Genomic DNA, 26,596 nt, shown 5'->3' with positions numbered 1-26,596 from the left:
CTGGTTTCCTCAGTGTGTATGCCCAGCAGTGGGATTGCTGGATCATAAGGCAGTTCTATTTCCAGTTTTTTAAGGAATCTCCACACTGTTCTCCATAGTGGCTGGAAACCCCATTCCCACCAGAGACGCTCAGAGGGCTCAAACAAACCTCGTGCACACCAGGACCCAGGGTCCCCACAGAAACTGAGTCAGGACTGTGTTTGACTGTCTCCTGTGGAGACGGTCAGCAGTGGACTGCCACAGGGATTGGAGCTCTGGGTTCAGCAGACTGGGGTACTAAGCTCTCTTAGAGGAGGTCACCACTGACCCCACCATAAAGCTGCCAGAACTTGCACAGGACTGGGAAATAGACTCTTGGAGGGCACAAACAGAACCTTGTGTGCACCAGGACTCAGAAGAAATGAGCAGTGACCCCCAAGACTCTGACCCAGACTTTCCCAGAGTGTCCAGGAGTCTCCAGCAGAGGTGTGGGTCGGTGGTGGCCTCCTTCAGGGTTGCGGGCAGTGAGTATAGCAGTATATGCACAGGATCATCCAAAGGAGGTGCCCATTATCTTCATTACCTCCACCATAGTTTGGGCCCAGGTAAACAGCAAAGAGGGAATACAGTTCCACCCATCAACAGAAAATTGGATTAAAGATTTACTGAGCATGGCCCTGCTCATCAGAACAAGACCCAGTTTCCCCCCTCAGTCAGTCTCTCCCATCAGGAAGCTTCCATAAAGCCTCTTAATCTTCTTCATCAGAGGGCAGACAGACTGAAAACCACAGTCACAGAAAACTAACCAATCTGATCACATGGACCACAGCTGGTCTAACTGAATGAAACTATGAGCCATGCTGTGTAGGGCCACCCAAAACGGACAAACATGATGGAGAGTTCTGACAAAACGTGGTCCACTGGAGAAGGGAATGGCAAACCACTTCAGTACTCTTGCCTTAAGAACCTCATGAACAGTATGAAAAGGCAAGAAGATAGCACACTGAAAAATGAACTCCCCAGGTCGGTAGGTGCCCAATATGCTACTGGAGATCAGTGGAGAAGTAACTCCAGAAAGAATGAAGAAATGGAGCTAAAGCAAAAACAACACACAGTTGTGGATGTGATGGGTGACAGAAGAAAAGTCCGATGTTATAAAGAGTAATACTGTATAGGAACCTGGAACGTTAGGTCCATGAATCTTGCAAGGCATACCGGAAGTGGTCAAACAGGAGACAGCAAGAGTGACCATTGATATTTTAGTAATCAGCCAACTAAAATGGACTGGAATGGGTGAATTTAATTCAGATGACCATTATATCTACTACTGTGGGCAAGAATCCCTTAGAAGAAATGGAGTAGTATCATAGTAAACAAGAGAGTCCAAAATGTAGTACTTGGATGAAATATCAAAAATCACAGAATAATCTCTGTTCTTTTCCAAGGTAAACCATTCAATACCACGGTAATCCAAGTCTATGCCCGACCAATAATGCTAAAGAAGCTGAAACTGAATGGTTTTATGAAGACCTACAAGCCCTTCTAGAACTAACACCCCCAAAAGATGTCCTTTTCATTATAGAGGACTGGAACACAAAAGTAGGAAGTCAAGAAACACTTGGAGTAACAGGCAAATTTGGCCTTGGAGTACAGAATGAAGCAGGGCAAAGGCTAACAGAGTTTTGCCAAGAGAACACACTGGTCATAGCAAACACCCTCTTCCAACAACACAAGAGAAGACTCTACACATGGACATCACCAGATGGCCAACTCTGAAATCAGACTGATTATATTCTTTGCAGCCAAGATGGAGAAGCTCTATACAGGCAGCAAAAACAAGACCAGGAGCTGACTATGGCTCAGATCATGAACTCCTTATTGCCAAATTCAGACTTAAATTGAAGAAAGTGGGGAAAACCACTAGACCATTCAGCTTTGACCTAAATCAAATCCCTTATCATTATACAGTAGAAGTGACAAATAGATTCAAGGGATTAGACCTGATAGAGTGCCTGAAGAACTATGGACGGAGGTTCGTGACATTGTACAGGAGACAGGGATCAAGACCATCCCCATGGAAAAGAAATGCAAAAAGTCAAAACAGCTGTCTGAAGAGGCCTTACAAATAGCTGCAAAAGGAAGAGAAACAAAAGGCAAAGGAGAAAAGGAAAGATACACGCATTTGAATGCAGAGTTCCAAAGAATAGCAAAGAGAGATAAGAAAGCCTTCCTCAGTGATCAGTGCAAAGAAATAGAGGAAAACAACAGAATGGGAAAGACTAGAGATCTCTTCAAGAAAACTAGAGATACCAAGGGAACATTTCATGCAAAGATGGGCTCAATGAAGGACAGAAATGGTATGGACCTAACAGAAGCAGAAGATATTAAGAAAAGGTAGCAAGAATATACAGAAGAACTACACAAAGAAGATCTTCATGACCCAGAGAATCATGATGGTATGATCACTCACCTAGAGCTAGACATCCTGGAATGTGAAGTCAAGGGGGCCTTAGGAAGCATCACTATTAACAAAGCTAGTGGAGGTGATGGAATTCCAGTTGAGCTATTTCAAATCCTAAAAGATGATGCTGTGAAAGTGCTGCATTCAATATGCCAACAAATATGGAAAACTCAGCTGTGGCCACAGGACTGGAAAAGGTCAGTTTTCATTCCAATCCCAAAGAAAGGCAATGCCAAAGAATGCTCAAAGTACTGCACAACTACACTCATTTCACACGCTAGTAAAGTAATGCTCAATTTTCTCCAAGTCAGGCTTCAACAGTATGTGAACCATGAACTTCCAGATGTTCAAGCTGGTTTTAGAAAAGGCAGAGGAACCAGAGATCAAATTGCCAACATCTGCTGGATTATCAAAAAAGCAAGAGAGTTCCAGAAAACAATCTATTTCTGCTTTATTGACTATGCCAAAGCCTTTGACTGTGTGAATCACCACAAACTGTGTGGAAAATTATTAAAGAAATGGGAATACCAGACCACCTGACCTGCCTCTTGAGAAATCTGTATTTCTCAAGGTCAGGTCAGAAAGCAACACTTAGAACTGGACATGGAAAAACACACTGGTGCCAAATAGGAAAAGGAGTACATCAAGGCTGTATATTGTCACCCGGCTTATTTAACTTATATACAGAGTACATCATGAGAAATGCTGGGCTGGAGGAAGCACAAGCTGGAATCAAGATTGCCTGGAGAAATATCAATAACCTCAGATATGCAGATGACACCACCCTTATGGCAGTAAGTGAAGAAGAACTAAAGAGCCTCTTGATGAAAGTGAAAGAGCAGAGTGAAAAAGTTGGCTTAAAGCTCAACATTCAGAAAACGAAGATCATGGCATCTGGTCCCATCACTTCATGGCAAATAGACGGGGAAACAGTGAAAACAGTGGCTGACTTTATTTTTCTGGGCTCCAAAATCACTGCAGATGGTGATTGCAGCCATAAAATTAAAAGACGCTTACTCCTTGGAGGAAAGTTATGACCAACCTAGACAGCATATTAAAAAGCAGAGACATTACTTTGCCAACAAAGGTCCGTCTAGTCAAGGCTATGGTTTTTCCAGTGGTCATGTATGGATGTGAGAGTTGGACTATAAAGAAGAGCGCAGAAGAACTGATGCTTTTGAACTGTGGTGTTGGAGAAGACTCTTGAGAGTCCCTTGTATTGCAAGGAGATCCAACCAGTCTATCCTAAAGGAGTTCAGTCCTGGGTGTTCATTGGAAGGACTGATGGTGAAGCTGAAAGTTCAATACTTTGGCCACCTGATGCGAAGAGCTGACTCATTTGAAAAGACCCTGATTCTGGGAAATACTGAGGGCAGGAGGAGAAGGGGATGACAGAGGATGAGATGGTTGGATCGCATCACTGACTCAATGGACATGGGTTTGGGTGGACCCTGGGAGTTGATGGACAGGGAGGCCTGGTGTGCTGCGGTTCATGGGGTAGCAAAGAGTCAGACATGACTGAGCGACTGAACTGAACTGAACCTTTCCTGTGTAATACCACAAGTATCCTGAGTTTTACTACCACTTTATATATTTATTATTTTAAACTTTTTATTTTGTATTGGTGTACAGCTGATTAACAATGTTGTGACAGTTTCAGGTGAACAGAGAAGGAACCCAGCCATACATACACATGTATCCATTCTTCCATCCAGGCTGCCACCCAACACTGAGCGGAGTTACATGTGCTGTACAGTAGATCCTTGCTAGTTATCCATTTCAAACTTAACAGAGCATACGTGTCAATCCCAAACTCCCCAGCTATCCCTTTCCCCATCCCTCTCCCCAGCAACCGTAAATTCATTCTCTAAGTCTGTGAGTTTCTTGCTATTTTGTAAATAAGTCCATTTGTATTTTTTATTTTTAGATTCCACATTTAAGGGATGTCATGTGATATTTCTCCTTATTTGTCTGACTTTCTTCACTCAGTATGACAATCTCTAGGTCCATCCACGTTGCTGCAAATGGCATTATTACTTTTTAATGACTGTTCTACCACTCTTTAATATATATTTAATTGGTCACTGTCTGTAGTTTCAAATAGAATGATTCATGAGGGTAGGGACTATATCTTATTCTTTGATGTACTGTCAGTACCTGTCTCAGATGATAACAATATGACATGTACTCTTTAATTATTTGCTAAATTCAAGAAAGTAAATCAATATATCAATTTATAAACAACATATGAGAGTATCTATCTCCCTGCACCCAGATTGAGAATTACTGATTATTAAGATCTGTCAAATTTAATAGGCAAACTATACTATTTCACTGTATTAATTTTCATTCCCTTGATTACTAATGAAGTTGAACATTTCTATTAGCTAGGTACCAGAAGGAAATGGCAACCCACTCCAGTATTCTTGCCTGGAGAAACCCAGGGACAGAGGAGCCTGGTGGGCTGCCATCTATGGGGTCGCACAGAGTCGGACACGATTGAAGTGACTTAGCAGCAGCAGCAGTAGCAGCAGCTATTATTGTTCCTGAAAAGAATAATTTAGTCTTGTTCTTTACTAATTTTTTTTTGTCTTACTGTCTTAAAATAACTAATGATTTTCATTGATTATTAAAGATGTTGCTAATTATCCTATATGCTAGCATTTGGTTTTGGTAATTAATATTCAGAAACTTATATTTTGAACAGTCAAAGCCAACTGATATTCTTCCCTTATCATTTTCCTTCTGTTTTCAGTGCTTAATTTATCAAGTTTTTCTCTACCATATAACTGGTACTTATGTTGTTATTTGTCCTTAGTTTTTTAAGATCATTCTTGAGATAATTCATTAACATATGATTCACTCCATTTTAGTTTTTTTATTACTGGCATTATGCTCTGGGGACGTTTTAAATAGCAAAATTACCAAGGAAAATACCCTAAATGCAAAAACAACAACAACAACAAAAAAAAACCCTCATGTCTACAGCAGAAGAGCTTACATAAGATGGCAGGGTATTCTTCTTTAACACCTCAGCTGGGAACACAGGCCTTGGGAGACTCAAACGTCTTGCAGCTAGCTCTGTGCATGCCCAAAAATGACTGTGGAAGTGACATGAATATTGATTTTGGGGTTACACGTAAGTTTCAACAAGCAGAAACACTCACAAATGTGGAATGTATGAATAATGAGCTTGACTGTTATATATGAATAATGGTGATACACACTCACGCACCCACACAGTCAGCTGGTGAGTTTTATACTATTTCACTATCTTAATTATTGTAGTGTTATAATATATTTTAGTAGTATTTAGTGAAATTTAATATTTTAGTAGTACTTCTAAGATTGTTATAATTCTTCCATATGCTATCTCAATTCTTTCTTTCAAAAAATCTTTGCAACATCCTGCCCCCTATTTATATTTCCAGAAAAACTTTACAATAATTCTGAAAGACTTTAAAAGAATTGCTGTTGTGATTTTTTATTGAGTGCATTAAATATACAAAATTAATTTATAAGAAACTGACACCTTTATAATACCAGGTATAGGAAAATATTCTATGATTATTTAAGATTTCTTACTGGCCCTTAAATTCTACATCTTTCCTTACAGAAGTATTATATATATATTTTTTAATTTTATATTACAATTAACATCTTTGCAGTAAAGTTATTTCAGGGAAAATGGTTTACTCTATAAACAAGTAATTCTATTTCGAGGAATTCATCTGAAGGAAACATATTACCCTAAAGAAATGAGCAGAAAATCATGTAAGTATTGATAAAGAAATCAATCAGCATTATAATGCTATTTAAAACAATAAAAATGAATCAACTTAAGTTTTTAACAACAGGAAAATAGATTTTTTAAAAAATTATAGTTTAAAATATTTAGAAAAAATAATGCACTCAAAATGGGGCTTCCCATGTGGCTCAGTGGTAAAGAACCTACGTGCCAAAGCAGCAGACTCAGGAGATGTGGGCTCAGTCCCTGGGTTGGGAAGATCCCCTGGAGGAGGAAATGGTAACCCACACCAGTTTTCTTGCCTGAAAAATTTCATGGACAGAGGAGCTTGGCGGGCTACAGTCCACAGGGTCGCAAAGAGCCAGATACAACTGGAGTAACTTAGTATGCACACACAATCTATTCACCTCTTGTAAAAACTGCTCACTATGATACTTCATGTTCCTAGCACAGTGCCTGGGATATATTACATGCTTAATAAATACCCAAATATTCCACTGATGGAAATTTATCCTTCCATTTAAGATAAAATAACATCAACTAGATTTACCCTCCTGCCTGAAAGAATTCCTCTCTCTCCCCCTGCAACAAAGACACACATACAAAATATATTAACAAATGATTTTCAAGACAAAGGACATCAGGCAATGGGCAGTGATTACTGAGGAACAAGAAAGAAAACGAGATGAATCCCATGACTACCCCAACTTTAATTGTTTTGAGATAATTTAAAGGTCCTGAAAAAGCAAGGGGGTGGATAAGCCAAGAAATAACCAAAATAAGTACATGATTTAAGAAAACAGCTGAGAATCCAGGGAAACCAAGGCAGGTAGAGATCATATGGTAAAATGACATAGAGGACAGGGCTACAGAGAAGAACCCCAAAATTTCAGCACTAAATGCATATACAAGAAAAGAAACATTCAAATCAGTCATCTGAATCACCACCTAGAGAAAATTAGAACAAGAGGAAAATTAAAATCAAAGGAAGCAGAAGGAATAAAAAATATCAAAGCAGGTATCAATGAAAGAGAAGACAGATGAGAGAAATCCAAAAGCTGGTGCTTTAAAAGCAATAAAACTGAATGTTCAAGAATGGATAACCAGGGAATGGCCGACGGAGAATAGAAAGATTGGAAGATCACCTCCTCTTAGTGGCACACCAAACTTACAAATATTTACAGAGCAGCTCTCAATGAGAATGACCTGAAGACTAGCAGAAAATCTCTTTAAAACTAAAGATATAAAAAGGATCAAGACAGGCAGAAGGAAGGTAGACACAGTGCAGTAAAGAACCATACCCCCAGGTAGGCCACAAACGGAAGGATCATTATAACTGCAGAAGTTGTCCCCAAGGAACTAGGGGTACAATCCTCATCAGGCTGCCCAATCTAAAGTCCCCAGAATGAGACTTTGAAGACCAGTGGGGCATACTTTTGGGAGAGTCAGAGAGCAGTTGCAAACAGACTCAACTCTTAAAGGGCACAAACTCTCACGTGATCTAAGATCAAGGGAAGAAGCAGTAATTTATTTACTTATGTATTTTTATTCTATTTTTTTTTACTTTCCAATATTGTATTGGTTTTGCCATACATCAACATGAATCCGCCATGGGTGTACACGTGTTCCCAATCCTGAACCCCCCCTCCCACCTCCCTCCCCATACCATCCCTCTTTAAAAGGAGCCTGGGTAAGATCAACTTGCTATTAGCGAGCCTCCCAGAGAAGCAGGAATCTTCTGGGACTCACACTGGGGACAGAGACACTGACAGAAGCCATTTTGGGGCCCTTATTCAAACACAAGGACAATGCTCTAGGAAGCACCATTTTGGAATCTTCTCTCTAGCTCATAACACTGGGACCTGGCCTAACTCACCAGTTAGTAGGTACCAGTGCTGGGACATCCCACATCAAGCAGCTGGCTGAATGTGGGCACAGCTCCACCTACTCACAGCAGGCCAACTCCTATAGGATCCCCTGAGCTCCTAGCTGGCCCAGGAACCAGCTCTGCCACCAGTGGCCCAACACCAGCTCTGGAACCCTTGAGCTCTTCAACCATCCAAATAACTGACCTTGACCCTCCCAACTCTGCAACACCCCAAACACCGCAGCCAGCTTTGTCAGGAACTAGCCCTGCTCAGCAATTCCACTCCTGAGTATTTAAAATGTGAACAATCTAAATGTTCATCAGTAGGTAAATGGATAGAGATGTGTGTGTGTGTGTGTGTGTGTGTGTGTGTACACACACATGCACACAACGAAATATTACTCAACCATTATAAAAAGAATGAAATCTTGTCATTTGTGACAACATGGTGTCCAAGAGGATATTAAATCAGACAGAGAAAGATAAATACCGCATGATTTTACTTATATATAAAGAACAAAAGAACAAAATAACAAAAAAGAGTCACTGATATAGAGAACAAACAAGTGGTTGCTAAAGAGGAGAGATGGGGGAGGAAAGAAATAAGTGGAGATTAGGAGGTACAAACTTTCAGTTACAAAATAAATGAGTCATGGGTATAGTGTGGAGAATATAGTCAATAATTATGTAATATCTTTGTATGGTCACAGATGTTAGCTAGAGATGTAACATGGCTATCTTTTTGAAATGTACAGAAATGCTGAATCACTATGTTGTGTAACAGAAACTAACATAGTTCTATAGGTCAGTTATACTTCAAAACAAACTCATAAAAAAAGGAGTTAAGATCTGTGGTTACCAGAAGCAAGGGTTAGGAGGAGGGCAATCTGGATAAAGGTAGTCAGAAGGCACAAACTACCAGTTGTAAGATACATAAGTATTACAGATATAATGTACAACATGATAAATTAACACTGTTGTATGCTATATAGGGAAATTGTTAAGAGAGTAAATCCTAAGCACTCTCATCACAAGAAAAAATATTTTCTATTCCTTTAATTTTGTCTCTATATAAGATGATGGATATTTACTAAACTTATGTTGTAATCATTTCATCATGTATGTAAGTCAAATCATTATGTTGTATACCTTAAACTTATATAATGCTAGATATCAATAAAACTGGAAGGGAAACAATAATGGATACCATTTATCCCACAGGAAAAAAAAAAAAAGAGCAGTAAAACTGATAAACCTCTAGCCAGAATAATTAATAAAAAAGTATAAATTATAAAGATCAAGAATAAGGGAGATAGTATCAATATAGGTATTAATGAATAAAATAATATTATTAACTTTATGTCATAAAACTCTACAATGTAGATGAAAGACATGTTTCTTAAAAATATTAACGATCATTCATAAAATAATTCATATAGCACCAAGCTTACTAAAGAAATGGAAATTGTAGTTACAAATCTTCCACAAGCAAATCCCAGCCTCAGTGGCTTCACTGGTGAATTCCACCAAATATTTAAGAAAGAATATAACTGTACTCAAATTATCACAAGTGTATACACAAACTTATCAAACTGTATACTTTTAAAAATACTCTATTATATACTAATTACATCTCAAATAAGGCTGTTTTTAAAATGTTCAATTGATGGAAAGTGGCAGGAGGGACACAGACATGCCAGGAGCCAAAGAGAAGCAGCAAAAATAAAAGGAAAACAATAAATAGAATGAGATTAAAGAAAAAGTACACAAAGAAAAGAGCAAGTGAGAGGTTTAAATAGAAATGAATCCCAGTTGTAAAAGGAACAGGGTATTAAATCTAGAATGTGTGATTAGAAATAGCACAGTAAAAGTTTTGGAACTATCTGGATATTCACTTAATTCCGCTATTTACTAATCCTATGCAGAGTGAATATATAAGATTGTACTCTACTCTGTGTGGATATGTATGTGTGTGTGTGTGTGTTTAATTAGCATATCAGAACCACAGCACAAAGCTGATAGAGTACTTTGGGCATGCTGTATTTCCAGAGAGAATGAATATATTAGAAATTCTCCTATTTCTTCTATAACCTCCTAATTTATGAAGAACTGACAATAAATACAAATATACTTCCTCAGATAACAAATTTTACAGCATGTCTAATTATCTAATATTTTCCTAGGTATTTATTTATTTAATCACTAAATTTTTTTTTATTGGAATATAATTGATTTACAACATTTACTTTCTGGTATACAACAATGTGAATCAGCCATAAGTAGACATATACCCCCATCTCTCTTGAGTCTCCCTCTTCCTCCCATTTCACCCCTCTAGGTCATTATAGAGCACCGAGCTGAGCTTCCTGTGTTTTCTAGGTTTTTAAAAACTACAAGACAATAATTGATTTTATCAAGAAATACTTGAGGAAGGGGAAAAAAACCCACAAAATTAAGTATAGTTATAATAAAATTAAATTCAATTCTAAAAAGAAAACTCAAGATACCAAAGCCTTTAAAAGAAAAAAAATTAGAAAAAGACTGCATTCTACATAAATATACTGGTGAAAAGCTTACCTGTATAGTCGCATTTCACTTAGCTTTATCGTTATCAAATCAATAATGGGTGGGGGGTTGGTTGGACTCTTTGTTATTACATGGAATGTATTTTTCATTGTAATTAGTCCAAAATCAGCAACAAAAATATTTTCAGAAACTGGAGACTGTGGGATAACCACAACAGGGGCTTTGATGTGAACATCCAATGCCATTCTAGAACTCCTCTGTGCCAGTTCTTTTACACCAGTAGCAGCCATTCCTGCTGCCTGAACAGTTGCCTCCGCTAAGGCTTGTTTACCTGCTTGAAAATTATCTATAAAAGCCTATAAAGAAAACAGAATTATATTCTTAAGGCTACCATTAATGAAAGAAATTATTAAATGTATCACTATTTATGATTTTACCTCCGTAAGAAAAACTTTCTCTTGGTACAACTAAGCAACATTTATTCAAAGTCTGTCTACATTAAACCTTAATCTTCTGCAATAGAAGTTGGGAAACAAAAAGATACAGATACAGAAACACAGTAAAACAATAAAAACCTAGTCCTTGGAACAAAGCAGCGTGGGGATACTGCAATGTTTCACTGGTATCTATTTCTCTTTTAATCTCACTTTCCTAAGGGCTAAACAATTGTATTGTATTTCCCTATAAAACCTCAATGCACACAGAGCTTATTTACATTTGTACGGTAAAACAGTAATAAAAATGTTTGTCAAGAAAAACTGCATGATAACCTCAGTTAAAAAGATCACAGAGACAACAAGATTATTTATTTAGAATCAAAAGCTGACTCATTTGAAAAGACCCTGATACTGGGAAAGATTGAGGGCAGGAGGAGAAGGGGATGACAGAGGATGAGATGGCTGGATGGCATCACCAACTCGATGGGCATTGGTTTTGGTGGATTCTGGGAGTTGGTGATGGACAGGGAGGCCTGGCGTGCTGCGGTTCACAGGGTTGCAAAGAGTCGGACATGACTGACTGACTGAACTAACTGATTATCTAGTTTATACCACAATTTAGTTAAAGGAATGAATAGTGAAGTCAGAGACAGGCATGACAGTTACAGGAAAAAATATCAGCTGCCAGCAAAAGAAAAACAAACTATGAAAGGCAGAAATAGAGTTTATATACCTTAGGGAAATGTCATAGGGATTAAATCTAAATCCCACAAAGCCCCAAATATTCATAGACTACAATAGGAAATGTAATTTTCCTAATGATTATCTGAAACCAAACTGGACTTCAATTGTATATTTAGCACTTTTAGTAAGAGCTGAAAGGTAAAATACTTAGACAAATTATACATAAAAGAAAGAATTAAATATACATAACATATATAAAATGTACATATATTTAATGTACATACATATTTCAATTAACTAGAACATTCCCATGTGAAAAATGATAGTATATAAATGATACTATACATTTCAGTCAGGATAAACGGTACCCGGAATATTTTTAAAAAGCAGGGGGAAATAATCAAGCAAGGAATTCCTTATCTATGCTTGAGAAACAGCAAACACTTTCCAACTAGTAGGCAAAAATAAACAAAAAAATCAATTAACATACTTACCAATATAGAATACAGAAATTTTTTGACAAGAACTACTTCAATGCAACCAACAGTTAAATTAACTTGCATATCAACTACATTCATATCTGTGTATGCAGAACCAGCAGTTGCACCCATATAAGAAACCATTTTGAAGCTGAAAACTTCTTTTCCGGTAATATAAACAGCCTTAAAGAGAGAAAATTTCAATCGTCAAAATCCACTTTGGATAGAATGTCTTCAGGGCAAAAATAAAAACAAAACATACACACATATTTGGAAAATCTTCAAAACAGTCAAGCCAAGTATAAATAAGACAACAATTCTAACATCCTTACTAGAATCTACACAAGATTATTCAAAACAGAAGTGGCAGTTCCCTTTTGGGATGAAATCAATTTGGTAGGTTTGGCAAAAGATTTTTTTAGTGGGAAAAACAGAAAAAAAAAAAAAATCAGACTACACCTTTTCATTTAGTGAGTATACTTTTGTACTGAGAACTGCCATATAAATGTATTTTTCATTCACTGTCAAAACTGATAACCTATTTTCTTGATCTGAGGTATGTGAATAGATTTTCCAGATCCTTCAAAGGAGTCTTCTCCTATCACAAAACTTCTGTTCCGTATTAGTTTGTTGAGTCATCTCAACTGCCAAATAAGAATTACCTATAGCAGTATGACGTCTCAAGCTCCGCAATAAATTAAAAATGGTTGGAGATATTAGCAGATGTGGAACGACAAATATTTTGAAAGACAAACAGAGTACTCACTAACTTAATTTTTAACTACGTTATAGTTTTCCTGACCCTTCTAAATGCTAGAAGCAGGGCAGAGGGCTGAAGAACCATAAGTAAACAAATTCCAACCATGAAACAAAAAAAACCTTAGGAATCAGAGATAGTTGACTGAAGGCTGAGGTGTAAAATGAGACTCTACTTAAGTCTATAGGTATTCTGCTTCTGCCTAAGCTACAGAATGCTGAAGAGAGGTCATTGCAAACCTTAAGAATGAGAAAAACAAAAACAGACAACCTATAAAATTTTTAACTTTTCTTAAAGAAAGAAAGAGAAGTCACTCAGTTGTGTTCAACTCTTTGTGACCCCAGGGACTGTAGCCCACCAGGCTCCTCCATCCATGGAATCTCCCAGGCAAGAATACTGGAGTGGGTTGCCATTTCCTTCTCCAGGGGATCTTCCAAACCTAGGGCCTGAACCTGGGTCTCCCGCATTGTAAGCAGACACTTTACCCTCTGAGCCACCAGGGAAGCCTCTTAACTTTTCTTAAAACCATTAGAAATCTGAGGCTACAAGCCAACCAAGTGGCCTGAAATCTAAAGAAAAAATAAGGTACCTTCAAGAAAGACAGAATCTTAAGCACCAGCTCACCTAGGATAAGGGGCAGGAGAAAAGAGATGCCATATACCATAACATTAGGTAAGAAGAACTGAGATAAAATGGTAAAGGTTGACTATGAACAAATAATGGGAGACACAGAATCCCTGGGAGTCACAGACACAGAGGAGCTCACACTCAGTCAGTTGTAAGCATTTCATTGTGCACTTTATGTTGGGAATTCCTAAGTGACTAGGGTCACAGTGGAATACCAAAGATTTCCTTGCTACAATCCTCAAAGAAAGGAGAAGCCTCCACCCTGGAAAAGGCCCAAAGTACCAGCAGGAAAACGATGGGAAAGGCACTAACCTTGTTGCCCTCAGCTCTCCATTAACGTGATTTAACTCCCCATGCTAAAACATTAGCAGAAAAAGGCGGCACACTCACTTTCAGACATAAATACTGTTCATTACCATCTCTGTTACCCTATACATGATGTCTGACAGTCAATCATTAGCTACAAAACACCCCAAAAAGAAAGAAAAAAAAATGAATGACAAAGCAATCAACAGAAAGACTTGCCTATAACATAGATGTTGAAACATTCAGCCAATGGATTTTTAATTATTATCATTAATAAGGCAGGTGCTTTGAATGGAAAATGTGGAAAATATGAATGAACAGACTAAAGAATGTGAGCCAAGAAATGGAAGAAAAAAAAAAAAAAAAGGTAAACATTAAAGATTTAAAAACAGGGTAGCAGATGAAGAATACTTTCAGTGGGTTTATCACTATATTCAATGGAGCCAAGGACACAATGAGTGAACTTAAAAACAGGTCAACAGAAATTATACAAATGAAACATAATAAGAAAAGAATGGGAAAAGAACAGAGGATCTAAAGGTCATGAGATGATCTCTAACAAGAATCTAAAAGTAATTTTTGGAACCCAAGAGGAAGAATAGGGACGAGATGGAGGAGGAAAGGGAGGTGAGGGAAGAAGGAGATGGAGGTAGGAAGAACTACCTGAAAAGACATAAAAAATATATAGAGAGAGATCCAAAAAGCACAGAAAACTTCAAACAGGACAAATATGAAAATATACTTACATCTATATAGACACACTATACACAAATCCAGAAAGGCAGTCAGATAAAGACAAGAAATTATGTACACCTAGCAAGAGTATCTGGAGAAGACAATGGCACCCCTCTCCACAACTCTTGCCTGGAAAATCCCATGGATGGAGGAGCCTGGTAGGCTGCAGTCCATGGGGTCGCTAAGAGTCAGACATGACTGAGCGACTTCACTTTCACTTTTCACTTTCATGCATTGGAGAAGGAAATGGCAAGCCACTGCAGTGTTCTTGCCTGGAGAATCCCAGGGACGGGGGAGCCTGGTGGGCTGCCGTCTATGGGGTCACACAGTCAGACATGACTGAAGTGACTTAGCAGCAGCAGCCACAGCAAAAATATCACTCAGATAATGAAGGTGAAATAAAAGTGCTTTTTCCCCTAGTTCTGATCCCTCCTTCCTGCCAAAAGATGAGATAAATCATAACTAGCAGAGATGCATTATAAGAAATCATTAACTTCTTCAGGTGGAAATAAAAATAACAGAACTTTGAAGCTACATGAAAAAATTAATTCCAGAAATGGTTAGAATAAAGGTAAGATAGTATATGTCTTGTAAAAAATTAATTTCTCTAAAAGAAAACTAAACCTAAATCAGTACATATACACTGAGAACTTTCAGCATACACAAAAGTAAAACATATTATAATAACACTGTGAAAGGCAACAAAAGTAGGAACTGATAGTAGAGTGTTGCTAGGATATACTACATAAGCAGTAAAATATTATCAGAAGGTAGACAATAATATCCCTAATACTATTAAATTAATCAATGAAAACCAGAATAACTTCCATAAGTCACATGAGTGACTTATGACTACCTCCCTTGAGTCCAACAGAAGAGAAGAAATTTTCATAAAACAGTGTTTAGTGCAGAGATTGTGGCCTAGGAGACAACAGGCATAGATAAAGGGTAAATAAAAAGATCATACTAAAAGATGGGTATTTTAAGTAAAAACCTGTATTGTGAAACATAAGGTCCCCTCATTCTTCATCCAACTGGCTCCCTGAACTTACACTGTCAGGCCTATACTTATAATACTTTTCTAAAAGGAAAATGACTGGCCTGAGAGAAAAAGAAAACAAACAAACAAAAACTCTATAGACACTCAAGTTTTGAGGCTATAAAATCACTGCATTACTGCCTACAATCTGCCATTATGTTCACCTGTCCAAAGTCCTGCCTACACAAAGCTTCCAATCAGCTCTGAATATTTAGGCAAAATTACCAAGTCCTTCTAAGAGAAAGAAAGTGAAACTGTCAACAGGCTCAGCAGCAGCAGTTTGACTGAACATTCACACTAGGCCAGAAAATATAGAATAACATGCTTAAAATCATCTAGAAAAGAAAATGCAAGCTAAAGAATCAAAATCCAGTCAGAGTACTTTGCAAATATAAATGTAATGCAACATATAAACGTTCATGGAGTATCATTCTTACAACTATGAGCCCTGACTAAGAAATCTACTGGGGCATAAACTTATGATAGCCAAAATTTTGAAGATGTCAGCATATAAACTGGTGAAGACTCCCATTTAATAAAGAAGAAATTTTTTTGAATATTCTGAATCAGAGTATTACCATTTTGCAACCCTTAATGAAATGATGGTTTTTAACATTACAAAGATAGCAAGAAACTGTGCATCCTTTGAAGATACTCAACACAATCTATGAAGTATTCTTGTCTTCCCCAATCCCTGCAAAACAAACAAAACAAAACAATCTCCCTGAATCTCACTGAATGAAATTTAACTTATCAATTTTATTTTCTTGGGCTCCAAAATCAATGCAGATGGTGACTGCCGCCATGAAATGAAAAGATGCTTGCTCCTTGGAAGAAAAGCAATGACCAACCTAGACAGAGTGTTAAAAAGTAGAGACATCACTCTGCTGACAAAGGTCTGTACAGTCAAAGCCATGGTTTTTCCAGTGGTCACGTACGGATGTGAGAATTGGACCATAAACAAGGCTGAGCACAGAAGAATTAATGCTCTTGAACTGTGCTGGAGAAGATTACTGAGAGTCCCTTGGACAGGAAGGAGATCAAACCAGTCAATCCTAAAGGAAATCAAGCCTGGAGAAGATTATTGAGAGTCCCTTGGACAGCAAGGAGATCAAACAAGTCAATCCTAAAGGAAATCAAGCCTGAATATTTATTGGAAGGACTGATGCTCCAATACTCTGGCCACTTGAAGCCAAGAGCCAACTCATTGGAAAAGATACCGATGCTGGGACTGAAGGTGGAGGGGAAGGGATGACAGAGGATGAGATGCTTGAATAGTATCATCAACTAACGGGACACAAGTATGAGCAAACTCCAGGCAGGGAAGCCTGGCATGCTACAGTCCATGGGGTCACACAGAATTGAACATGACTTAGCAACTGAACAGTAACTGTACACGGTAAGAAAAGGATATCTATTAAATAAATGATGCTAGGAAAAAAGAAGCCAATGTCCAAAAAGTGAAAACGGATTCCAGCCTCAATCATATTAAAACAAAATCAGTTTCAAGTAGGATGAAAGATGTAAGTGAAAGGCAAAATCATATAACTTTTAGAAGGTGACGTAGGGGAATACCTTTATGAATTCAGAGAACTGATTGATTTAGAAAACGTAACACTCTCAAACCAACAAAGAAGGATAAAATTCAACTTCATTAAAATTAACAACTTTTGTTTCTCAAAAGACATCATAACCAAACTGGGAGTAACTATTCTAAACAAAAATAAACTAAGCAAGGAATAATACAGAACATATTAAATGATTTCTTACAAATCAATGAGGAAAAAAATTAACATTCCTTCACCCAAAATTGGTAAATCAAATCAGGGATCAGCAAACTATCAACAGTAGGATTAGGTAAGAATGATTTTTGTATCTGTAAGTAGTTAAAAATAATCTAAATAACAGTAATATTTTGTGACACATGCAAGTTATATGAAATTTTCATTTTACTATCCATAAAATAAAATGTTATTGGAACACAGTCAAATCATTCATTTACACATTATCTATGGCTACTTTTACATTACAATAGCAGAGCTGAATAGTTTTAACAAAAACTGCATGGCCCACAAAGCCTAAAAGACTTACAATCTGGCTATTTACAGAAAAAGTTTGCTGGCACCTGGGTTTAACAGACATTTCATAGAAAAGCAAACATAAATAGTCTATAAATATATGAAAAATATGCAACTTCATTACTGGTAAGAAAAATACAAACTGAAAACACCATATTATATACTCCAGATCTTCAAAAAACTTAACACAACAATTTCGAGCACTGGGATGGAAATAAAATACCAGATCTCTCTTCCACTGCTCCTGGGAGTACATGACTCTCTGGAAATGCTTACATGAGACATGTCCAAGAATATACCAGGAGACATGTATAAGACTAGTTACAGAAGCAATGCTCATAAAACAAAAGAACAGAAACCAAATATCAATAGAACAATGAATAAATAATAATATACGCTGGAATCAAAGTTAACAAAAAAGGAAAGGAAAATGGGGGTAGAGTGAGAAACTTCATTTTGTAGCTTTTTTAAAATTGGATTTTTAACCTTAAATATGCATACAAATAAAATTATAGAGGGAAAAAAAGTACAGGTCTTTTGGATCACTGAAAAACTAAGACAGTTCCAGCAAAACATCTATTTCTGCTTTATTGACTATGCCAAAGCCTTTGACTGTGTGGATCACAATAAACTGTACAAAATTCTGAAAGAGATGGGAATACCAGACCACCTGACCTGCCTCTTGAGAAACCTATATGCAGGTCAGGAAGCAACAGTTAGAACTGGACTTGGAACAACAGACTGGTTCCAAATAGGAAAAGGAGTATGTCAAGGCTGTATACTGTCACCCTGCTTATTTAACTTACATGCAGAGTACATCATGAGAAACGCTGGGCTGGAGGAAACACAAGCTGGAATTTAGATTGCCCGGAGAAATATCAATAACCTCAGATATGCAGATGACACCACCTTTATGGCAGAAAGTGAAGAAGAACTAAAGAGCCTCTTGATGAAGGTGAAAGTGGAGAGTGAAAAAGTTGGCTTAAAGCTCAACATTCAGAAAACTAAGATCACTGCATCCGGTCCCATCACTTCATGGCAGATAGACGGGAAACAGTGGAAACAGTGTCAGACTTTATTTTTTTGGGCTCCAAAATCACTGCAGACGGTGACTGCAGCCATGAAATTAAAAGACGCTTACTCCTTGGAAGGAAAGTTATGATCAACCTAGATAGCATATTCAAAGCAGAGACATTACTTTGTCAACAAAGTTCCATCTAGTTAAGGCTATGGTTTTTTCCGTGGTCATATATGGATATGAGAGTTGGACTATAAAGAAAGCTGAGCACAAAAGAATTGATGCTCTTGAACTGTGGTGTTGGAGAAGACTCTTGAGAGTCCCTTGGACTGCAAGGAGATCCAACCAGTCCATCCTAAAGGAGATCAATCAGTTCTGGGTGTTCATTGGAAGGACTGATGTTTAAGCTGAAACTCCAATACTTTGGCCACATGATGCGAAGAGCTGACTCATTTGAAAAGACCCTGATGCTGGGAAAGATTGAGAGCAAGAGGAGAAGGGAACGACAGAGGATGAGATGGTTGGATTGCATCACTGACTCAATGGACATGGGTTTGGGAGGACTCCAGGAGTTGGTGATGGACAAGGAGGCCTGGTGTGCTGCGGTTCATGGGTTCGCAAAAAGTCAGACACAACTGAGCGACTGAACTGAATTGATGACTCATCTTAAAGGACAACTATATTTAATAATGTTAATTAATAGAAACAAGTTCATACCTTTTTGTATACAGCTGTTATATCAGAATCCAGGACAATTATATTCCTTAGCTTTGCATTTGTTTCAGTCACTGATGGCCTCATAATGATTTCACAATCAAGCCCTAAGGGGAAAAAAGAATCATTCAATTCCTTTTCCTTCATTTAGTAGTTCTGAATTCACTTTTTATCAAATCCTGTTACCTTCTATCTTAATTTTGGAAATGTTACGTTTCTGATCTTGAATAAAGATCTGTAAACATGATAATTCTGCTAAAATCTGCAAGGTAATAGTATCTTCATTCTTGGATGATTTTAAAGCTGCAAAAAGAAACTCATATTGTAAAACATAAGACAAAATTTTTAGTAGTTATCTTACTACACTTATAAAGTAACTGAAATCACAACAATAATGCAAATACTAGAGGAACATCTGATTTGCCAATTGAAAGCAAGCAATAATATGTTACCTACTAAGTTATGAATTCTAAAAAAAAATCAAATCCAATGAAACCAAAGTCAAACAAATGTAGACAGAGACAAAACAGAATAGTTCTAGATGAGAATAATATGTGAAACTAAGTCATAGCTGTAAAATCAGTCTTTGGCAATTTACTGATAACAAGGTGATACTTGTTATTATCCAACTTATAACTTTTGACTGCTTAAAAATAGCACTTGGTTTAAAAATATATACTCATATTATTATAATTTTGTTAGTTCTATGTTTCTAATCTAAAATAATTTTTTTTTGTTCAGTCATTCAGTCGTTTCTGACTCTTTGAGACCCCATGAACTGCAGCACGCCAGGTTTCCCTTTCCTTCATCATCTGCTGGAGTTTGTGCAAACTAATGTCCATTCAGTTGGTGATGCCATCCAATCACCTCATCCTCTGTCAACCCCTTCTCCTCCTTGCTTCAATCTTTCCCAGAATTAGGGTTTTAAATTAATGAAATCTAACTATATTAAATTTATAATTTTCAGATGGCACTAGTGGTCAAGAACCCGCCTGCCAATGCAGGAGATGGAAGAGGTGCAGATTTGATCCCTGGGTCAGGAAGATTCCCTGGAGAAGGGCATGGCAACCCACTCTATTATTCTTTCCTGGAGAATCCCATGGACAGAGTCAACTAAAATGAATGACTAGATAAATAAAAGCTACTTTCTTCAGCAATTATCACTTTACTAATATTTTTTAAAATTAACTTGGTACATAATGAATCTTTCCAGATATTAATCTAGGCAACAGAATTCTGAAGTCAATATCATAAGTTAATAATAAGCCAAGAACCAAAATTTATTGATCTACTTGGTAAAAATTTGAAGTTGAATTTTAAAGAAACATACGTATTTTTTTAACAACCTCCTCTTTGTCTTCAGTCTCCACAACATGCACTGGGGCTGGTTTTTCCTCCAAATATGGAAGGATATTATTAAAATAATTTATTGTATTCAAAAGTGCTTCAGTATGTAAATGAATATCCAAAGAGGAAAAATTCACCTAAGGAACAAAACTGATTTTAGTAACACAACAAATATTTGTTTGCCAGTTCTATGTTCTTTGTGGTATAAAGGATACAATTTATAATAGTCAATTTTTATCCTCAAGGATCTTACAGTTCCAGTTAAAATTTTTATAATACATTTGCTTAGAAATACAGTATCTAACTGAAAAATAAATTATTATTCACTTATACCTTTATCAGTTGCACAACACTGTTATAAGCATTCTTCAATATTGTTGCGGGTAAATTATTTTCAGCCTACACAAAGTGAGAAATACAAATCTGTTAGATTATCACAGGAACACAACTGCACATACAATTACACAATGGTCCTACTACACATTTATATAATTTTTTGAGCTATTTACATACATATAATTAAACAACTGCTTCACCAGAACAAAAGAAACTTGGTAAGTTTAGAGCAAGTATTCAATAAATGCTACACACTATCTTATTACCAAGAGTAGAAATCTAGATAAAGAAGATATGGTGAAGAGTGAAGTGAAGTTGCTCAGTCGTGTCTGACTCTTTGCGACCCCATGGATGGTAGCCTACCAGGCTCCTCCCTCCATGGGATTCTCCAGGCAAGAGTACTGGAGTGGGGTGCCATTTCCTTCTCCAGGGGATCTTCCCAACCCAGGGATGGAACCCGGGTCTCCTGAATTCCAGGCAGATGCTTTAACCTCTGAGCTGCACCAGGGAAGCCCATATAATGAAATATTCGTCATAAAAAAAAAGAACGAATGTGAGTCAGTTCTAGTGAGGTGGATGAACCTAGAGCCTGTTATACAGAGTGAAGTCAGAAAGAAAAAAAACAAATATCATATATTAATGCATATATATGGAATCTAGAAAAATGATACTGATGAATCTATCTTCAGGGAAGGAATGGACATGCAGATATAGAGAATGGACTTGCAGACAGTCGGGGAAGGAAAGAGTGGGACAAATGGAGAAAGTAGCACAGACATATATACACTACCCTGTGCAAAACAGACAGCTGGTGTGAAGCTGCTATATAACACACGGAGCCCAGCCAGGCATTCTGTGAGGACTGAGACGGGTGGGATGGTGGGAGGGGACGCAGGCTCAAGAGGGAGGTGATAAATGTATAATTATGGCTGGTTTGTGGTGTTGTATGACAGAAACCATTACAACATTGTAAAGCAATTTTCTTCCAACTAAAAAGTAAATTTAAAAAAAGAAAAAAATTCCCACCAAAAAAAAGAGTGGAAATTTAGATATTATCACACGTAGAGGACAATCATTTAATCATCCGCAACTCTGTAAGGTCCTTCCCAAATCTTCCTGAATGTTAAAATTCTGACAGAATGATCCATCAGGTATCAAATATTCTGTGCTATATTTAGATCTGAAACATTTTTATATTGATAAAAGTTGTTTAATTCATAAACAATACAAACACTAAAAACTGCAACAATAGTAGTAAAAAATGGTCTTTAAAGTTATATAATGCTTACTGAACATTATTCTTACTATAAAGTACTATAATTATTAAAATAATGTGGCACTTATATAAAAACAGGTCAGTGAAAACAAAGGCGAAATCATATGTAGATGACAGTACCCATAAACATTTAATAAATGATGACTTGGTTATCACAAGTCAACAGAAAAGGAATGGAGCCACTGACAGCAGGAAAATTAGGTAACTTCAGACTATCGTGGGAAATCAAGTGAAAGCTTCATCTTTTATAGTATACCACAACAAATTCCATCAAGATTAAAAAGTCTGTAGATTCCCTGATGGGGATAAACAGTCAAACTGCAGGTCATATCTACTTAGAAAGTGGGCTGCTTATTGTCCTGATACATTAAGTGTTTTAAACCACAAGTTATCTAATAGAGGATGACAAAATAAAACATCTTAAAGTTTTAGGAGTTACAGTGATCACATCGGGATGGAGATTAAACTGAGTATTTCTGAACTTATAAAACTTGATTTAAATATCTCAACAGTATCCTCACCACGCTTGCATGCAAGGTAAGTTGCTTCAGTCGCGTCCGACTCTGTGCCATCCCATGGACGGTAGCCCGCCAGGCTCCTCTGTCCACGGGATTCTCCAGGCAAGAACACTGGAGGGGGTTGCCACGCCCTCCTCCAGGCCATCTTCCTGACTCAGGGATCAAACCAACATCTCTTAAGTCTCCTGCACTGGCAGGCAGGTTCTTTACCACTAGCACCACTTGCTTACCATAGCAAGTATGTAAATCAAACTACTTACCTTCACATATTCCAGTGTTAAGAGATCTTCCATTGTGTTATCCAGTGTTGTAATCAAATAAACTGGTTTCTTGTTTTCATCTAAAAATAATTTCTCAAATTATTCTTTCATAGAAAAACTAATAGGAAATAAATGCAGGAAATATTAACAATTATAGAATTGGAAAAGAAGTATTTCCTGTAGTAGTTCTGAACTCTGATCTCTGTATTACTCAAATCAGGTGGTCTTTCTTCCTTTATTTTAAAATCTACAAATGTAATTCCATCTTATGATTCCCTTTTCTTATGCCACACTACAAAAGATTATCTTACTTTTCTAAACTTAGATAGGAAGTTAAGTAAGAAAAAGTAGCAATCAGATAGAGAAAACAATGTTTATGAGGAACAATGAAAGGACATGAAGCGATTCTGGTCCTGAATCACAGAAATAGTCAGAATCTCTAAAAACGACTGTATACAAAAAACATCAGATAGTTGATGAGAAATAAGCTGTTATGTGTATTAGTTTAGATTAAAATAAACTTGAGTACCATATTATCAGTCTTTACAAATTATATTGTAGCTTCTGCTTAAAATCTAAGAAAATAATCAAGGAAACTGCTGAAGAAGAGTATTTTGTGTCAAGTCTTTATAACCATCATTAGCAAATTACTTATGCCTTTGAAATCAATAACAAGATACTGGAAGATAGGACTACAAACCAGTCATACTACTCATGAGGGAAAAAATACAGTGTATTTCCACAGAACCCTCCAGATTTAAGTTCATTACTATTTAAGCTAGCCTTCTACTGCAGATGCTAATCACATTTCAATCCTTAAAAAAGTCCCCACTTTTTCACACATTCATTCATTCACTGAACAACTATTTACTGATTATTTACTTTGTGTAAGAAATATTGTATTCGCTTCTTCCTACTCTTTCTAAGAAAACATAAGCAAATGTATTACACAAATAGGGGAACTGTTAGTTGTATATCCTGTATTATGTATGCAAGGGTTATCTTACCCTTTGCTCTTAGGGAAACAAACAATTATAAAAAACAAATATTAACAACTTCTGTAATACTTCTGGATTACTGCAAAGCACTATCAAGTTGGCTCATTTTTCAACTGTCAGAGCAAACTTTCTTGATGTAAAAAGCATAATAAGGCAGAATTCTGTTTCTTGCATGTATGATAATTTTTTCAGGAAGAGATAATCATAACACAATTCACCAGATACAAGTTCTGAAGGGCCACAGAATAAGTGTAGTGTATGGAACTAAAAATGTGTAAATCATTTCCAATAACTAAGTTTTCAGGCCACAATACTTAATCTGCTTCCCAACATACAGAGATCACATTTAATCCAGGGCTCACAGAAAAGGGGAAGTTTTGTTATAACAGTTAACAGACATTTTTTGTCTGAGAATGAGTTCCCAGAGAAGATGACACTTTCAAATCCTTGATATGTATATAAGCATATTCTTCACCTTTCTTATTCCCACAGAGAGTTCAGCTTAAGTTTTTAACTCCCTTATTTTAGTATCAGTTCACCACAGGGTGGTAGTGGGGTGGGGGAGGGGGGACTCCTAAATGAGTTCGAAAGATTTCACAGGATAGCTTCCATTTAGAGGGAGAGGGTGGGAAGATTTGGGAGAATGGCATTGAAACATGTATAATATCATGTATGAAACAAGTCGCCAGTCTAGGTTCGACGCACAATACTGGATGCTTGGGGCTGGTGCACTGGGACGACCCAGAGGGAGGGAGGAGGGAGGAGGGTTCAGGATGGGGAACACATGTATACCTGTGGTGGATTCATTTCGATATTTGGCAGAACTAATACAATATTGTAAAGTTTAAAAATAAAATTTTAAAAAAATAAAATAAAAATTAAATAACTTATAAACATTAAAAAAAAGAAAACAACAATCAAAAGGGAATTTCCTGACAGTCCAGTGGTTAGGACTCAACACTTTCACTGCCAGGGTCCAGGTTTGATCCCTGGTCAGGGAACTAACATCCTAAAAGCCACAAGGCCATTCCCATCTCCCCCTCCAAAAAAAATTTTTTAACTTTAAAAATTAAAAAAGACCCAATTTCCAACATGAATAATAAAAAAAAAGACCCAAGTATATACTGTCTGCTTAAAAACCCACTTTAAATACAAAAGTACATATAGTTTCAAAGTAAACAGATGTTGAAAACCATATTATGCTAACACTAAAAGGAAGAAAGCAAGGATAGCTATGTTAATTTTCAGACAGAGCAGACTTCAAGGCAAGCAAAAGTTGTAAGGGATAAAGAAAGGCATTAAATAATGATAAAGCAGTCAATTTTCCATGAGAATACAACAATCCTTAAGGTGTACTTATTGAACAATAGAAAGGAAAAAATGATCATAATGCAAAGAGAAATAGATGAACCCACTACCTTATTAGAACCCTTCATACTCTTCTATCAGAAATGAAAAAAATATATATAAAATATATATATATATAAAATATATCAGTAAGGACATTTTCAGCTCGGTAACACCATCAACTAACTGGAGGTAATGGATGTCTAGAGACTACTTCATCCAACAAGAGCATAATATTCATTCTTCTTAAGCTCACGTGGAATATTTACCAAGATCAACCACATTCTGAGCCACAGAACACAGCTTAGCAACTTTTAAAAACAGAAATCATACAATGTCTGCCTTCAGACCACAGAAGAATGAAAACAGAAATCAGTAACAGAAAATTAGTTGGAAAATTCCAAAATATTTGGAAAATAAGTAACACATTTCTAAATAACACATGACTCAAAAAAGAAATCTTGAAGGAAGAGTTAAAAACACTTGAAATTAAATGAAATGTCCATGCTCTAATTCCCCCAAATCTGAGAATATGTTATCTCATATGGTAAATGTAACATTACAGAGGTGATTAAGGTCAAGATTAAGGGGAAATGACCTCTGATTATCCAGATGCACCCAATCTTAATTACCTTAGTTTTTAGAGTGGAAGAAAAGGTTAGCGAGACTACAACATAAGAAGGACCTAACACCTCATAATGGTTCTGGAATACAAAAAATTATTCGCAACGATTCAGAGAGGCCTGTAGGAGCTAAGCCCAATCTACACCTTATAAGCAGTAAGAAAATGGACTCAAATCAGATAAAACTGATGTCCTGCCAACACCTGAATGAAGAAGAAAACAGATCTTCCCCTACAGCCTCCAAAACAGAAGTCCTGTTGATAGCTTGACTTTTGCCTATTGAGACTTGTCAGACATCTCAGTTACACAAATTTAATAAATTTGTGGTAAACTGTTGTAATATCAATAGAAAACTATTTCAGTATTTTAGTATTCATTAAGTAGATTTAAATTTCACCATTTTTCTTAATGAAAAAAGTTGTCTTCATATCCCTCT

The 26,596-nt window shown here is 36.8% G+C and overlaps 1 protein-coding gene across 1 annotated transcript in view; it reads right to left on the bottom strand.

The window, feature by feature from the left end:
• LOC104996790 (vacuolar protein sorting-associated protein 13A-like) overlaps positions 1-26,596 on the bottom strand; it is a 207,917-nt gene that overhangs the window by 130,461 nt on the left and 50,860 nt on the right. The window contains exons 13-19 of the mRNA XM_010851154.1: positions 23,193-23,272; positions 21,136-21,201; positions 20,786-20,939; positions 19,642-19,758; positions 19,459-19,562; positions 12,197-12,364; positions 10,633-10,937 (exon numbers count right to left, since the gene is read on the bottom strand). Coding sequence (XP_010849456.1) covers positions 10,633-10,937; positions 12,197-12,364; positions 19,459-19,562; positions 19,642-19,758; positions 20,786-20,939; positions 21,136-21,201; positions 23,193-23,272 — 994 coding nt within the window. The remainder of the gene's footprint in view (positions 1-10,632; positions 10,938-12,196; positions 12,365-19,458; positions 19,563-19,641; positions 19,759-20,785; positions 20,940-21,135; positions 21,202-23,192; positions 23,273-26,596) is intronic.

The sequence above is a fragment of the Bison bison genome, unplaced genomic scaffold (genome assembly GCF_000754665.1).
Source record: "Bison bison bison isolate TAMUID 2011002044 unplaced genomic scaffold, Bison_UMD1.0 scf7180017864298, whole genome shotgun sequence".
In the NCBI taxonomy this organism is placed as follows: Eukaryota; Metazoa; Chordata; class Mammalia; order Artiodactyla; family Bovidae; genus Bison; species Bison bison.
This window is presented reverse-complemented; position numbering and strand designations above follow the sequence as displayed.